At 46.0% G+C, this 16,743-nt stretch overlaps 1 protein-coding gene across 4 annotated transcripts in view; it reads left to right on the top strand.

Moving 5' to 3' along the window:
• The window catches only part of CNNM4 (cyclin and CBS domain divalent metal cation transport mediator 4), a 172,142-nt gene that overhangs the window by 142,025 nt on the left and 13,374 nt on the right, over nt 1–16,743 (top strand). For 2 of the 4 annotated variants that reach the window (XM_033950075.1, XM_033950076.1), the window contains one exon: nt 8,391–8,569. In XM_033950075.1, the coding sequence (XP_033805966.1) occupies nt 8,391–8,569 (179 nt within the window). Of the gene's footprint in view, nt 1–8,390; nt 8,570–16,743 lie in introns of those variants that run through there. The other 2 variants (XR_004539945.1, XM_033950078.1) reach the window with 2 other exon arrangements.

Genomic DNA, 16,743 nt, shown 5'->3' with positions numbered 1-16,743 from the left:
CTGCCTGCCCCCCCCTTGAAGGCCTGTCCCTTCCCCTTGAAGGTCTGCACACCCCCCCGAAGGCCTGTCCCCCCCTTGAACGCCTACCTGCCTGTCACCCCCCTCCCCCTTGAATGCCTGCCTGCCTGCCCACCCGCCCCACCCTGAAGGACCGCTCGCCCCCCTGGCCTCCCCGCACCACCTATGAAGCAGCACTACCTATGCTCCCGGCCTTGCCTTTCAGTCCCCACCACCCCCGAAGGACCGCTCGCCCCACTGACCTTCCTGCACCACCTATGAAGCAGCCGCAGCAGGATCGCGACGTCAGCTATCCCTGCGCTGCTTAGGCACTGCTTCCTGCACCGCGTTCCCGCCCCTCCTCTGACGTCAGAGGAGGGGCGGGACCGCGGCGCAGGAAGCAGCGCCCAAGCAGCTCAGGGATAGCTGACCTCGCGATCCTGCTGCTTGCTGCTTCACAGGTGGTGCAGGAAGGTCAGTGGGGCGAGCGTTCCTTCGGGGGTGTGGGGGGACTGAACGGCAAGGCCGGGAGCACCCCTTCAGGGCTGGCACCCGGGGCGGACCGCCCCTCCCGCCCCCCCCTTGGTACGCCACTGTTCTCTATACTTTCTGGGTGGTAGAGCCTTGATTAAAAGCAGTTTTCAAGCACAATTCAATAAGCTGTCTGTGTCTGTATGTACAGGGTGAGCCAAAAGTAAGTATACAGTATTCATTATTTCTTTTTATTTTACAGGTGTCACAAATAACATTTCTGTGAAGTTTTTGTATCAGTTACATTGTGTCACTTTTACTTGTTTATCATTCAGTACTGTATTATACCTCTTCAATACCTATAAAATAAAAAGAAATAATGAATAAATACTGTATACCTACTTTTGGCCCACCCTGTACATACATAAAATATTACATCTTAGAAACTCCAAAAGGAAACGCTTTGTCACAGTGAAGTACTACAGTGATTGTTGGTAGTACTGAATTTGATAGAGCGAGATCATACCCCACTGACCTTGGCTTAGGAATGGGGTTCATTACTGTTAAGGTAAGTGCAAAACAAACCTTTTTGGAGTCTTTGCCCCTGAGAGCAACGTCCTGATGCCTAAAACTAAAATATAGAGCACACTTTGCTCCAGGACATGATGCCTTGCAGCTGCCCCATCAGTCCATAGTCATCGAGGCAGTGTTCCAAAGATTTCAGATCTCCACGATGCATTCCAGTGTCCTGCCAAGCAAAGATCAGAAAGTCCTGGACACAGTAGGGAAAAATATATACAGTACTATATATATATGCTGAGCTTGAATATAGTGATCCATCAGTTGCAGATCCTGCATGATCTCCAACAGATCACTGACCTCCCCAGGCCGTGCAGTGCACATTTGCCCAGCTCCACCTTGACCTGGAAGGGAATTATTTTCACCTAATCCAGATCACCTACAAAATCTATGACACCGCATTTTGCTTAGCTGCGATTACAGTTGACACGTGGAAACTCACATGGCTCAGAACATCTGGCCCAGTGTATCTCAAAACTGTGTGCCTCCTGAGATTCCAAGTGTGCCGCGACACACTGAGGAGGAAGAGAGGCACCTGCCATCTGACTTCCCTATGCAGTACAGCGCCAGCTCTGCCCGATTCGCTGAAGGCCTGCATGTTTCCCCCTTCTCTCTAGCGTCCTCTGGCTTCCCCCCTGGCCTCCCAGTCTCACCTTTAAAGCTAATTACAGCAGCCTACAGAGGCATCGCCGGTAGGTAAAATGATTTTATTTTCAATATAGTGATTGAAATGTCAGTTTTGAGAATTTATATCTGCTGTGTATATTGTGTTTATATGAAAAATGAATGGAAAAAATTGCATTACAATTAGTAAAGGGGATGGGATCTGGGGCAGAGCTTTGGTGGGCCTAGGGAGGTCTGTGGTTGGGGTATCAGTTGATATTTGTTAGACTTAGGGGGTACTTAGCTTGAAGTAGTTGAGAAACACTGCTGTAGGCAATCAGCTGGCGCCAGCGCCTCTCCTTCTCTCTGGCCCTCTTCCCTGCTGGCACCCCTTACTGGCGTCTCAGGGCCCATCTGGAGGGCCTTTACACATGCATGGACATGAACATGTTGATGTCACGCATATGCATGATGTCATTACAGCGATGTTCACGCACTTCTGGGTACCTCAAGCCGTGGCCACTACCTACATGGTCATACCGGGTTACAACTTGCTTCGCCGGGACAGAGAGGGTAGGAAGGGAGGGGGTGTAGCATTATATACTAAAGATGACATTAAGGTCACGAGAATCTCAGATGTCCAGTATACTGGGGAATCCCTTTGGGTTAATTTGGCCAGAGAGAAGGACAAATGCTTGTATCTTGGTGTAATTTACAGACCCCCAAGACAACAGGATGACCTGGATATGGAAATAATCGAAGATATAGAAAATATCACCTTGCGTGGGGACAAGTATTGCTAGGTGACTTCAACATGCCTGATGTGGATTGGGTTACACTTACCTCTGCTTCCGGCAGCAGCAGGAGGCTATTAAACTCTATGAAAGGAGCAAGCCTCAGGCAACTGGTGTTGGAACCGACAAGGGATCAGGCAATACTGGACCTGATACTTACCAATGGAGAAAGTGTCACAGAGGTCTCGGTGGGCGACACATTGGCCTCCAGTGACCACAACATGGTATGGTTCAATATCAGGAAAGGTTTCACTAAATCTACTACACTAACCAAAGTCCTCAAATTCAAGGACACAAATTTCAAAGAAATGGGAGACTTCGTTCACCAGGCGCTACAAAGCCAAGAAGAAACCGATAACGTGGAAGACATATGGTCGACTTTGAAAGCAACCATACAAGAAGCAACAAACCGCTATGTAAAATCAGAAAGTAAACGGCGAAGGAACAATAAGCCACAGTGGTTTACTGCGGAGATCTCAGACCTGATCAAGGAGAAGAAAAAAGCATTCATCTCTTACAAACAATCAGGGAAGCAGGACTCTAGAGCAGACTACCTGGCCAAATCAAAAGCCGTCAAAACAGCAGTCAGGGAGGCTAAATTCCTCATGGAGGAGACTCTAGCAAAGAACATCCAGAAGGGAGATAAATCCTTCTTCAGGTATATCAGTGATAGAAGAAAAAACTCAGGCGGGATTGTACGTCTTAGGAAATGAGACGGAGACTATGTGGAAAAGGATTCGGAAAAAGCCCAACTATTAAATGAATACTTCTGCTCAGTCTTCACCCGAGAAGCGCCAGGGCTCGGCCCTCAGCTACAGACAAGGGTTGGCTCAGTTGACCCGTTTAGTAACTTTGAGTTTACGCCCAGCAGTGTCTACGGTGAGCTGTCAAAGCTCAAGGTTAACAAAGCAATGGGGCCGGACAACCTGCACCCCAGGGTGCTTAGGGAGCTGAGTGATGTCTTGGCGGAGCCACTGTCCGCGCTCTTCAACCTCTCCCTTAGTACAGGCAGCGTCCCGTTGGACTGGAGGACGGCTAACGTCATTCCACTCCACAAGAAAGGCTCAAAGATGGAGACAGCAAACTACAGACCAGTGAGTCTAACATCGATAGTGAGCAAACTAATGGAAACTCTAATCAAACACCAATTAGATAAGATCCTGGATGAAGAGAATCTACGGGATCCCCGACAACATGGATTTACTAAGGGGAGATCCTGCCAATCCAACCTGATCAGCTTCTTTGACTGGGTAACGGGGAAGCTGGATATTGGGGAGTCCCTGGACATCGTGTACCTGGACTTTAGCAAAGCATTCGATAGCGTACCACACCGCAGGTTACTGAGCAAGATGAGTTCTATAGGATTAGGTAACACATTGACAAAATGGGTTGGGAGCTGGCTTGGAGGTAGGCTCCAAAGGGTGGTGGTGAACGGCACCCCCTCTGAAATGACGGAGGTGATTAGTGGAGTACCACAGGGCTCAGTCTTGGGCCCAATCCTATTCAACATCTTTATAAGAGACTTGGCAGAAGGGCTTCGAGGTAAAATAACATTATTTGTCGATGACGCCAAACTGAGTAATGTAGTGGGCAAATGCACAACAGACAAAGATTCAGTGCCCGACAACATGATGCACGACCTACTCCTACTGGAGCGATGGTCTAGGACATGGCAACTCAACTTCAATGCCAAAAAATGCAAAGTTATGCACCTGGGCAGCCAGAATCCATGCAAGTCTTATACCCTTAATGGCAAGATCCTAGCAAAAACGGTAGCAGAACGAGACTTGGGGGTAATCGTCAGTGAGGACATGAAGTCTGCCAATCAAGTGGAGCAGGCTTCATCCAAGGCAAGACAAATCATGGGCTGCATATGAAGGGGTTTCGTCAGTCGTAAGGCGGAAGTCATTATGCCATTGTATAGATCCATGGTGAGGCCCCACCTGGAATACTGTGTGCAATTCTGGAGGCCGCATTATCGCAAGGATGTGCTGAGACTGGAGTCGGTGCAAAGAATGGCCACCCGGATGGTCTCGGGACTCAAGGATCTACCATACGAAAAACGGCTTGACAAATTACAGCTATACTCGCTCGAGGAGCGCAGAGAGAGGGGGGACATGATCGAGACGTTCAAGTATCTTACGGGCCGCATCGAGGCGGAGGAAGATATCTTCTTTTTCAAGGGTCCCACGACAACAAGAGGGCATCCGTTGAAAATCAGGGGCGGGAAACTACGAGGTGAAACCAGGAAATTCTTTTTCACTGAAAGAGTGGTTGATCGCTGGAATAGTCTTCCACTACAGGTGATTGAGGCCAGCAGCGTGCCTGATTTTAAGGCCAAATGGGATCGGCACATGGGATCTCTTCACAGGGCAAAGGTAGGGGAGGGACATTAAGGTGGGCAGACTAGATGGGCCGTGGGCCCTTATCTGCCGTCTATTTCTATGTTTCTATGTTTCTATGAGAGACACTGATCTGGCCTGTGGGAAGACTGCATGACTACCTCGTGTATGCCTGAAGCCTGGGCAAGAACCTCTTCAGCAAGAAAGTAAGACACGGTCTCCCAAAATCAAGGACCATTTCTTCACATTGCACGAGCTGTTTTCCCAGCCAAAAAAGATAAGTTATGTCACTGCTGTCTGGCTCTGTAGTCCCTCTATATAAAACCATAGCACTTACAAAGTTTCCAACAGTTCTATCTGTGCAGATAATGCTAGCCTTACTTATCAGTCTTCTCAGACCCCAAGAGTGCAAGCAACAGGCTGCCTCCATCACTTGGCTCAAACCTACTTATGATGTGACTGCTTGCAGCTTTTCGTACTTCTACATTGTGGACTACGGCTACAAATTTTTTTTTCTACTGCCCCAAACTCTTGGTACACCCAGGATTCTGTTCTAACGTCACTTGTTCATCCAAGGAACTAAAATTGCTCTTACAAAAAAAACAAGCTGGTCATGTGTGTTTCACCTTTTCTGTGAGGCTGAAGTTTCTATTCCGGGTTCTTTCTCATCCTTTCCTCCATGAGAACCCACATTACAAGTTACAAACATGCTGTCTGGCTAAATTTGTGTGGATAAGTCCAACCAAATAGTGATCATCTTGAAGTCTGCTTAAATTTATCCTGATATATGCAGTGACTAGCTTATCCAATTAACTCCTGCTGAATATTCTGCTAAAGCTATCAAATGAGATGCTGGATAACTTGGTGCAGGCTAAAGAAGGGGAGATGAGAGGGGATATGGCTAACAAATGGAAAATGAGGTGTTGGACACCCTCAATGTGAATTGGTGCAAATATCACAGTTTTTGTGTGAGAATATGTACCAGTGACAGAGTGTCTTAAGGGTATCTAATGTCCTTTATCTCACCCACCCTCTCAAGTATGCAGCTTTTCATTATCCCTTCTCTAGCCCACACCGTTATCTAGAATTTTATCTCTTCTCTTCCCCTATGTCTTTATATCCAGCATCATCCCCTTCTTCCCTTCCTTATCTTGGGCCTGCTGCCACCAGTGTTCCCTCTAAGCGGGCGGGTGTTGTGAGCAAACTTTTTTCACTGTGAGCTAAAAATATCGGGCGCCAGCAAGTTATGAGCCAAATAAATATGTTGCTTTCTACCACAGAACTTCCTTACGTTTGTATGGAATCTATCCCCTTTCAACTTTAGAGAGTGCCCTCTCGTTCTCCCTGCCTTAGCTACTAAGTCTATTCCCTTCAGTACCTTGAATGTTTCTATCATGTCCCCTCTCAATCTCCTCTGCTCAAGGGAGAAGAGGCCCAGTTTCTCTAATCTTTCGCTGTACGGCAACTCCTCCAGCCCCTTAACCATTTTAGTTGCTCTTCTCTGGATCCTTTCGAGTAGTACCGTGTCCTTCTTAAAGTACCAGTGCTGGACGCAGTACTCCAGGTGAGGGCGTACCATGGCCCGGTACAGCAGCATGATAACCTTCTCTGTCTCTTCAGTCCAGCATCTGCCCCTTCCATTCACTGTCTGTCTTTCCCTGCCATCTCTCCTCCTGCCCCCCCCCACCCCCCAATTTGGTCTAGCATCCATCATCTTCCTTCTGTTCCCCTCATGGTCTGGCATCTCTATCCTTCCCTCCCCCCTGTGGTTTTTAGCATATCTCTCTTCTCATTTCCTCCACTCAGATCTGATCATTCTCTGCTCTCTCTTCCCTTTTCTTCTCTGGTCTTCCTTCTCTATTTTCTGCCTCCATCTAAATTAAATTCTTTCTTACTATTTAGTCCTGTTTCCCTCTTTTCACTGTGTCTACACACAGCTTGTCACCCCTTTCCCTCACCCCTCCATTATCTTACTATTTTCTTCCCCCTTTATTTATCTCCTCCTTCCATCCAGTATGTGTTCTTTCCCCACTTCCATTCAGCATCTGCTCTCCCTTCTCAACTGACATCCATCTGCCTTCTGCTCTCTCTCCCTTCTTCTCACTTCCATCATCTGTCCCCTTCTCTCTCTCTCTCATCTCCTCCATTCCATCATCTGCCCCTTCTCTCTCTCTCTCTCTCTCCCCCCCCCAACTTCCATCATCTGCCCCCCTTCCCCTCACCTTTGTGGGTCACTTTCTTTCCCCTGAGGGTGGCTCATGTCACAGGGGAAGCTTTGGCCGAGCAGAACCGCTTGATTGACAGTGGAACTTACTTGATTGATGTCGATGCTGGGGCCCGTTGCCGTTTGAAGGAAAAAAAAAAAGGTGGAAAAAAGGAACCTGTAAAGGCGAGAGGAAGGGAAACCTCCAGGACAGCTGCTTTTTGCCCTCCTTCAGCGGCCCAAGAGTTCAGACCAGCAGCGGCAGCTGTGTATGCTTTTAACTTCGGCACAGAGCTGCCCCTAATCAATAGTTTAGCGCGGTTTCATGAGGCAGCCTCGGGGCCTTTGATAGCCGGCCCGCTTCGATGATGCGATGTGGGCCGGCCTAGCAAAGGCCCCGAGGCTGCCTTATGAAACCGCGCTAAACTATTGATTAGGGGCAGCTCTGTGCCGAAGTTAAAAGCATACACAGCTGCCGCTGCTGGTCTGGAGGTGCGGAGACAAGGCAGGAGGCAAACGCGGTGGAAGGCAGGAGTCCCGGCGAAGGCAGGAGTCCCGGCACAGCGACTGCAACAGGAAGTTGCAAGTCAGCTGACGCCGGCCTTTCGTTGCGGCGGGGACCGAATCCTTCGTGGACCGGCAAGATTTTGTTTGCGGACCGGCGGTTGAAGAACTGTGCTCTACACTGTGTGCGCTGTGACGAGAAACTTGTGCGCTGCGAGGTAATATTTTGTGCGCGTGCGCACGTCAACGCAGCTTAGCGGGAACACTGGCTGCCACCCTCTACTTTCACCTGGGCCCAAAGAAACATCAGTGCAGCTTGGGGCCTTCCAGCACAGGCCTACATTCAAGTGCAGTCAAGTCATGCCTCCTCCAGACTTCCTGTTGGCAGGAGTGGAATGTGGCAGTGCTTGAGTGCAGGCCTGTGCTTAAAGGCTCCATGCAGTGCTGAGAGCAGCATTAAAGTTGTATTTCTATCTCTTCCCCTGAATTATGCTACATTGGCAGTTACCTAGTCTGCATTTGGGCAGGGCCTTCCCTGACCTGTCACCTGCATACGAGAGTATATGTGAACCATATTTGTGCACATGTGTTGATCAGCTACCTGCTTGACAGCGAGCATGTGAATAACTCTTGAGTATCTGTGTTTCTAGATATTCACGTGTGTGTGCTTTGGTATATTAGTTTCTGAGGGGTATCTGTGTCTGGTGAAATGTGTTTTAGTTTATTTGTATTCATGTGTGTATTAGTGTTTGCATGTTTTCACAAGAATATATGATTTGGTTCATGAGTCGATTGCTTTTGTGTTTTTATTTTTCTGTGACAGTTCTAAGTCTGGAGCATGTTAATAGCTCTATAACAGATGTGCCTGGTTGACTCCTGACATCCATATCTTTTCAGAGATGCGCTCATCATCTCATGGGGGTGGATTGTATCGGTCAGAATCACCCAGTTTCCGTGACCAGCCAGACAGTATTTCTCCCTCCGTCAGCAGCACCCAGTTTGGTTCTAGTGGGCCCCAATACTACTACTACTCTGACTTCAGTGTCCGAGCAATCAGTGATCTACTGATTGTCAAGGTGAGTCTTATCTAGAGAATATCAATTATTGGATCATCCACATCCCCCAAAGTTCTGTACCAAGAAAGTGTTTCCTCTGTCTGACATCTGTTCCAATGATGAACACCTTTTCTGTGAGTCTGTGTGATCTAGTGGCATTCATTTTTCTTTTGTTAGTCCCTGTATTGTAGGGACTTTACCTCCTGAATGCAAGTCCCTGCCTTATCAGTGCCTTGTTTTAAGAGTACAGACCTCCCCCCCCCCCCACACACACACATACATCCTCCTTTCCTTTGTATGAGATAGGAAAGCTTATATGTCAGGGCACATGCCCTCTGACCTGTAGGTGAAACATGGGAGTCCAGGTAGCAGAACACACATGCTTCCTTGTTCTTTCTCTTCTGTCTCTATCTATGTGTGAAGATAGAAGAGCAGACAAGATAAGAGATAAAATTTACATTTATTAATTGCTACTACAGCACTTGACTAGATTAAAAGTCAGTGCTTGACATGGCAATGTTGTGTCCAATGATGGGGTACATGGGGCAATTAAATGTATGAACAAATAAATAGAAAAAATATCTGTTAGCACCATGAAACATCTTAATAAATAAATAAAGACTGAGTAGGACTGTATTTTGATTAAAATTTTAATTGCAATTAACCACCCAAGTAAAGGTATGGTTATTTATTTCCCACTGCAGCTCCTTGTGACTCTGAGCAAGCCACTTAACTCTCCATTGCCTCAGACACAAAATAAGTGCCTGTATATAATATGTAAATTGCTTTGATTGTAGCAATAGATATATGATATAAATCTCAGCCCCCCTTTCCTTCCATAAAGGATTGATCATCTCCCTCCCTTCATCTCACCCCCAGATCATCACCTCAGCCATAGATTCTACTGGTGGCCCTCTACTTCAACTTGCAGGTTTACAGCTCACTCCCCTCTCTCTACCATGCTTTGGCTTCTGCCTCCCCTCCCCCTGCTGGATTACCGTAAAGGTAGTCTTCTATTGGTCCCTGGCGGTATTGTTGCACATACACTGCCTGCGGCCTGCTGCAAAGTTTTCCCTCTGGTCTGTCCTGCCTTCTCTGATATCAATTCCTGTTTTTGCATAGACAAGACCAGCCAGAGGTAATGCTTTAGAGCAGGCTGCAGGCAGCAAATGTGCAATGCTGCTTCTGCCGTGGAGCAACAGAAGACCATCTTTAAGATGGACTGGTGCTAAAGGCTGGGGAAATTGAATTGTGGGTATGGGAGTGGGAGGAAGATGCTGGATCGTGGCAAGGACTGAGGTTGGTAGTGAAAGAGAGTAGAACAGATGTTTGGAGGAGACAGGGGATGCTACAATATGATTCATTAATTGCGATTAATTTTTTTCAACATAAAAATTCAGCTAGAAGCATAAAAATTGTATAAAATGATCTCAAGTATGACTAAAACATTAGTGACGTAAAAAATATGGATCACAAATAAATATGAATTACAAAACCATTAAGTTACTCGGCAGGGTGAAATATGTTGTGCAAATGGTATAGATTTACAAGCCTGAAATGGTATGCTTGGGAGGATTCACCACTAAGGCAAACTAAAAAGACAATGTAGGAAATTAGAGCTTGCTAAAATATTGACCTTATCAGATTTGATAAAGACCTTCAGAGGAAAGTAGACTTACTCACCAGCGACAACTTTTCAAACATCTAGGGCTAGAATCGCAAAGCAAAATGATTGTGTACCGATCGGTTTGCAACCCGATTTTACTCTGGCCTGATTCACTTACCTCTCTGCCAATCCGATTCCGATCTGCACATGCAAATGAGGGGAACGGCATGCAAAGTAGGCAGGGATGTGATTCACTAAACAAATTTTGCAAACCAACTGGGCTGGCCAATCAACCCAAGAAGCGACTGCTGGGTACCAGTCGCAAACGTCCTTTCCCACTGTCCAGCTCCATGGCTGCCTGCTCTCTGCCCTACTCTCTGATGCTCCGATCTGGCTGCCTTTACTCTGCAGAAGCCCCGGGAGCAGTGGCTCTTGGCCACATTGTTTAGCTCCTTTTGCTGCTCTGCTCTCTGCCCTTCTCCTGCCTTTCAGCCCCGACTTGCAGCCTCACCGCCCCGACTCTTCTTGCCGCCCTGCTCTTTGTCCCGACTCGCCACCCTGCTCCCTGCCGCCCAGACTGATCTGTGCAGCCCCGACTCTCATGCTGTCTGTCTCCTCCCCTGCAGTGCGAGCCCGCGTGTTTAAAGCGGAGCTGCACTACGCAGTGCAGCCCCACTTTAAACCTGCGGCCTCACACTGCTCGGAAGACGGCACAGAACAGGAGAGTCAGGGCCAGTGAGCTTTAGCCTTAAGAGGCTGCTGCCGCCGGGGGTCACCCTTCAAGACAACTTGCAGGAGAGTCAAGGCCCCCCCCAAAAAAACATCCACAGCAAAAACAAACACAAACACATAGGCAGACCATCTAAAGGGAAAGCAGATGGTCTTGCGCATGCGTCAGGATCACAAACTAGCGATCCGTGTCGGCGGATGGGGGTGTTCCTCCAATCGCCCCCATTATAATATTATTAATTGCAGAATCCATCGGACCTGCCTGGATCAGACATGGATCGGTCATGATCGGGCAAGTTAGTGATGCACTTAGGCAGAAAGAATAAGGAACACAAATATAGTATGTCAGATGCAACTCTGGGAAAAACCAAGCAGGAAAAGGACCTAGGTGTACTAATGGATAGGACCCTGAAACCATTGGTGTAATGCGGGGGCAGCAAAGAAAGCAAATAGAATGTTAGGCATGATAAAGAAGGGAATCACGAGTAGATCGGAGAAAGTAATAATGCCGCTTTATAGAGCAATGGTCAGACCACACTTGGAATACTGCGTCCAGCATTGGTCTCCATACCTAGAGAAGGATATAAAACTGCTGAAGAGGGTGCAGAGACGAGCAACAAAGCTCGTGAAAAGTATGGAGAACCTGGATTACGAGGAACGACTTAGGAGACTGGGGTTATTCTCCCTTGGGAAGAGGAGATCTGATTGAGACTTTCAAAATATTGAAAGGAATCGACAAAATAGAGCAGGAAAAACAGTTATTTACAATGTCCAATGTGACACGGACAAGAGGACACAGACTGAAGCTGAGGGGGGACAAGTCCAGGACAAATATCAGGAAGTTCTGTTTCACGCAGTGAGTGGTGGACACCTGGAATGCTCTCCCAGAAGAGGTAATTGCAGAATTCACCGTTCTAGGATTTAAGGGGGAAGCTAGATGTACATCTCCTTATGAGTGGCATAGAGTGATACGGATAAGGGTAAACTAGATTTGCATCTCCTTATGAGAAGCGTAGAGTGATATGGGGACTAAAACTATGCCAGGTACACTTAGTAGGGCCTCCGCATGTGCGGATCGCCGGACTTGATGGACCTAAGGTCTGATTCGGAGATGGTAATTCTTATGTTCTTAATCTAGCCCCTATTATAGATCATAGCAACCTAGCTAGGCAGCCCAACCTGCTTTTATATTGGTCGTGGAGGTCACATGACCTTAGAAAAACATAAAAGGTTGATAAGATAGCTTTTACCAAATATACAATATATAAGATCGCCATCTAGACAGATTAAAAAGGGAAAGAATAGTAAAAGAATGCTGCACGTTATCACATTATTGTCTAGATGTTTAAACCTCAAAAATCAATCAAAATTATTTTGAAATTGGCTTGTGAACATTATAGTATCTGAAGACCAGTGAAGTTAATTCATAGTGTGTTGGCAAAGTGAAGCTCATAGAAAAATAATTTTACTTCTTAAAATGGTGTCAAAATTGGCAAACATGAAAAACACTTCATTCCTTTATGCATTTTAATGACATGTATTTATTTTAAAAATTTATATACCGTTTAAAACCTAAATGGTTTACATATCGTTACATACATAATTCAATAAAACAAATAAAATCAAACAAATATTAACATATAATCATCAGAAAATCACGTGAAGGGTAACCCTAATTATGAGGTTAATATGCTGTATATTACTCTTCACAATAGACTCTGAGATGACATATACAGCAATTTATGTAAAATATTATTATACATTCACCACTGCGTCTGACCAGTACTTTTAGTTCTGGTTTTGTTAGTTGTTCCTGTTATATCATTATTACTATGATATTTTATTGTAGCATGAATGTCAATGTATATGCTTTTTGTTGTCACTGTCAAAGATACTGTCATTCATGCTTTTGGATGTATACATTAAAATATTAATAAAAACGATTGAACTCAAAAAAAGAAAATCACGTGAAGTGCCCATCAAAAGAACAACCGCAAAAATCAGTGCCTAGAAAAATGCATTAACAAAGAACTGCGTTTTTAATAGTTTTCTGACATTACCCTTGCATTCCAATAATTTATTTATTTCTTTGTTTTAGTATTTATACATCACTTACCCCCCCCTCCTTTTTTCTTTTTTTTTCACAAAACCGTAGTGCAATTTTTAGCACTGGCTGCAGCGGTAACATAGCAATTCTATGAGTGTAGGAGCTGTTACTGCCGTGGCCAGCACTAAAATCTGTGCTATGCTTTTGTAAAAGGGGAGGTTATAGCCTAAGCGGTTTACATAATGATTTTATTGAGGAAATGGTGTACTGAGCCGATTTTCAACCTATCAATTAACAATTCTAATTATGCCCCCATGTATATAAAATATTTTGAAATGGATCCTCAGAAGGCTGCCTGAGTCATAGACTCAGGCTGTGGCAGCATACCGAGGATCCATTTCAAAATATTTCATACATATGGGGGCATGATTGAAATTGTTAGGAATATTGATAGTTACCTGAGCAGTTTATATCACCCTCTGGGTCTCTTGAGAAAGAATTTCAAAATATGGTCCATGTCGGGACCTGCTGACACAGTTGAAAGCTAAGTGGGAACTTCTTTCTCTCTTTTGCCATTGAAAATTAGTTGAGCATTTAAATAGTATGTTCATTTCAAGCTCTTTTTCAAAATAAGTCATACACAGTGATGGAGCGGTGGGTTTGGTTATAGGAGCTAACGCTCTTGGTCAAATTTCACAATTCTGAGTGTATGTGAACACTTTATTTACTTTACTAGTCTTATAGCCCATTAAATTAACGGGTGCTAGAATATGTGTGTGTGTGTCTGTCTTTATTTTTTTTTCTCTCTCCTTAGCTGCTTTCTGTATTTCTATCTTTCTTTCTTTTTTTTCCTTGGCTGTCCACCACCACCCCTTGTCTGCTCCCCCTGTTCATTCTCCCTTCCTTTTACCTCCCCTGTGTCCTCCCCCACCCCATCACTGCTCACCTTATCCAACAGCAGCCCTTCTCCCTTTATTTTACCTCACCCCTCTTCCTGCTCCCTCGTCCATCAGCATCTCTTCCTGCTCCCCCTGTCCAGCAGTAGGCCTCCCTTCATTCCCCCCCCTGTCCATCAGCACCTCTTCCTGCTCCCCCTATCCAGCAATATGCAGTTCAACACCAGAGAAAAAGAAAAAACACTATACACTTTGGAATATAAAAAGAAAGCAGTGCAAATTTACAGTAAAACTGCATTTTCTGTTAATGAAATTTAAAATAAAATTCTTTTTTTCTACTTTTATTGTCTGGCCATTTTATTCATGTTTATCCCAGTTTCTACTCTCTTCTCTCAATTTTCTTACCAGGGTTTGCAGTCTATCTGGCTCTTCTCTTATTCCTGTCTTCACTTCCTCTCCTACATCCACCTCAGACTTTAACCTTATCTTTCAGTTTTCCTCCATTTATTTTTCTGCATCTCTATCTGCTTCTATTTCTACAGTTGTTTTTTTGGGGGGAGGTTTTTTATTTTTATTTTTTTGCTAACTCCTCCCTTCCAGCATCTTCTCTTTCTCTTTCTTCCCCCTTTATTTTCAGTCTTCTAACCAGTATCTGTCTTGCTCCCTCCATCCAGCATATCCTCTCCCCTTTGAGTCACGGGTCAGGCCTGGAGATATGAGGCTGGAAGCCGATTCCTCCCGGAAGCAGTCCTCCATGTTGTTTGCCGGCCGCTGAAAGGAGGGGGGAGTGTCGCCGCTGCCGCTCCTGTTCCTGTTCAAAGCGGTCTGCTTAGGTTCATGGGCGGCTGTTTTGAACCTCGCAGGCCGCTCTCCATATGGTAGCATGTTCCTTCTGACGCGATCGCATCAGAGAGAACGTGCTTCATGTGGAGAGCGGCCTGCGAGGTTCGCTACAGCCGGCCGCGAACCTCATCAGGCCGCTTCAAACAGGAGCGGCAGCGGTTGTTGCGGGAGGGGGGAGTCGTCGACTTGTTCCGCGCTGTGGAGGCGATCGTTGGCTGGCTGCAGTCCCGGCTTGGAGAGGGCAGGGTGTGCTAGCAGGCGGCAGCCGCCGCTCTGCAGGTGGAGAGCAGAGAAGGGCGCGCAGTTGTCTTGCCTCGCGTGAGGCCAGACCGTAAGCCGCGCATGCGCACTTCCTATGGGTCACTACAGCTCACAGGAAACGGACGCACGCTTAGGGATGCATGCATGCGCGGCTTACCGTTTTATTATATTAGATAAGCCAGTTATATATTTACTTATTTGTATACTGAGAAGTCTTATCCAGTTATATAGTCCAAAAAAATAGCCATAAATTAAAGAATGACATATAGTGAATTTTCAACCTAAAACATTGGGCCATATATTCAATCCACAGTGGTATGCATTGTCAGAGCTGTGGGCTGAACTGACCCTGCATATTCAGTCCTGGGGCATGTATATCTCCTAGCATTGACTATCTGGATATTAGCAGTCACCCAGAAGTTATCCAAGCACTGGCCGATATTCAGACCAGTACCCGGTTAACTTGCGGGTTATGTAGCTGATTAGCGAACTGAAAATCACTGCTAACTGGCTACGTAGGCAGTCTGCCCCTAAACTAACCGGTTAGGAGATGAACAGTTAGCAACAATATTCAGTGGCAGCAGGGTTTAAAACGGGCAGGAGCCTTGCCTGCTCAGTTAAACCTTTTTTGAATATTAGGTGCATTATTTTTGAATTAAAAAATAAAATCAGGAGTATGTGTGTCCCTTTCTTAAAATATGGGCAAAACTACACAACATAAGCTACTTGGATGAAATTTAAACATACAGAGGGGCATAATCGAAAGAGACGACTGAGTCCGTTTATGATCAACTCGCAAGTCGTCCAAAGTAAAAAACAGCCTAGGACACATTTTTGAAAAATACGTCCAAAATTTTTTTACTTTCGAAAATCGTCTAATTATACGTCCTGCAGATTTGATCGTCCAAGTCGCTAAATCATCCATCTTTATACCACATTTTCGGCTAACTTTTCGTCCAAGTCCAAAACGCCTAGAACAAACCCTGTTGGACGTGGGAGGGGTCTGCAAAGTGATGGACTGAACACCCAGACATGGCACCTTACAGGGGTACCTTACAGGGCACTGCTGTGAACTTCACAAAAAGGGTGCCATGTCTTCTCCTCACTACAGCTCCCTTATAGGTCATGGTGAGCCCCCCCAAACCACCTCCAGAATCCCCTAGTCCCACTAATCTACCACCCCAATAGCCCTTATGGCTGCAGGAGCCACTTATATGCCAGTACAAAAGGGTTTTGGGGGTGTATAAGGGAGTGCACGTGTTTTATTATCAATGCAGTGATTACAGGGGCTTATGGGCATGGGTCCTCTTCTCCATGAGTCCCTAACCCACCCCCAAGATGACTTAAGCTGCCTCTGTGCTGGACGACTAAGCTTTCCTATGCCAGGCGGCCAGATAATGATGGTCTGGAGGCTGAATTTTAAAGGTGTGATTAATATTTTTATGGGGGGGACGGGGATCACTTGGGTAGTGTATGGGGGTCTTTATTATGTGTTTGCAGTGCTTCTCTGGTGACTTTAGGCGGTTTTTTGTGACTTAGACCATGTTTTAAATGGTCTAAGTCACAACGTCCAAGTTCCGTCGATCGTGGGCTGTATAACTTTCGGTTATACATGCTGTACGACTAAGTCTAAGCTGGCCCACGTCCCGCCGAACTCCCACCGTTGACACTCCTCTCAAAATGCCCCGTTTAGCTTTGGTCGTTCAGGGGCACTATGAAGGCCTAGGTCGTTTAGAAATACGTCCAAAACACGTTTTTAGTATCGGCACTTGGACGTATTTGGGAAATGTTTGTCCAAGTGCCGACTTAGGCC

Source organism: Geotrypetes seraphini, chromosome 6, assembly GCF_902459505.1.
Source record: "Geotrypetes seraphini chromosome 6, aGeoSer1.1, whole genome shotgun sequence".
NCBI classification, from domain to species: domain Eukaryota; kingdom Metazoa; phylum Chordata; class Amphibia; order Gymnophiona; family Dermophiidae; genus Geotrypetes; species Geotrypetes seraphini.
This window is presented reverse-complemented; position numbering and strand designations above follow the sequence as displayed.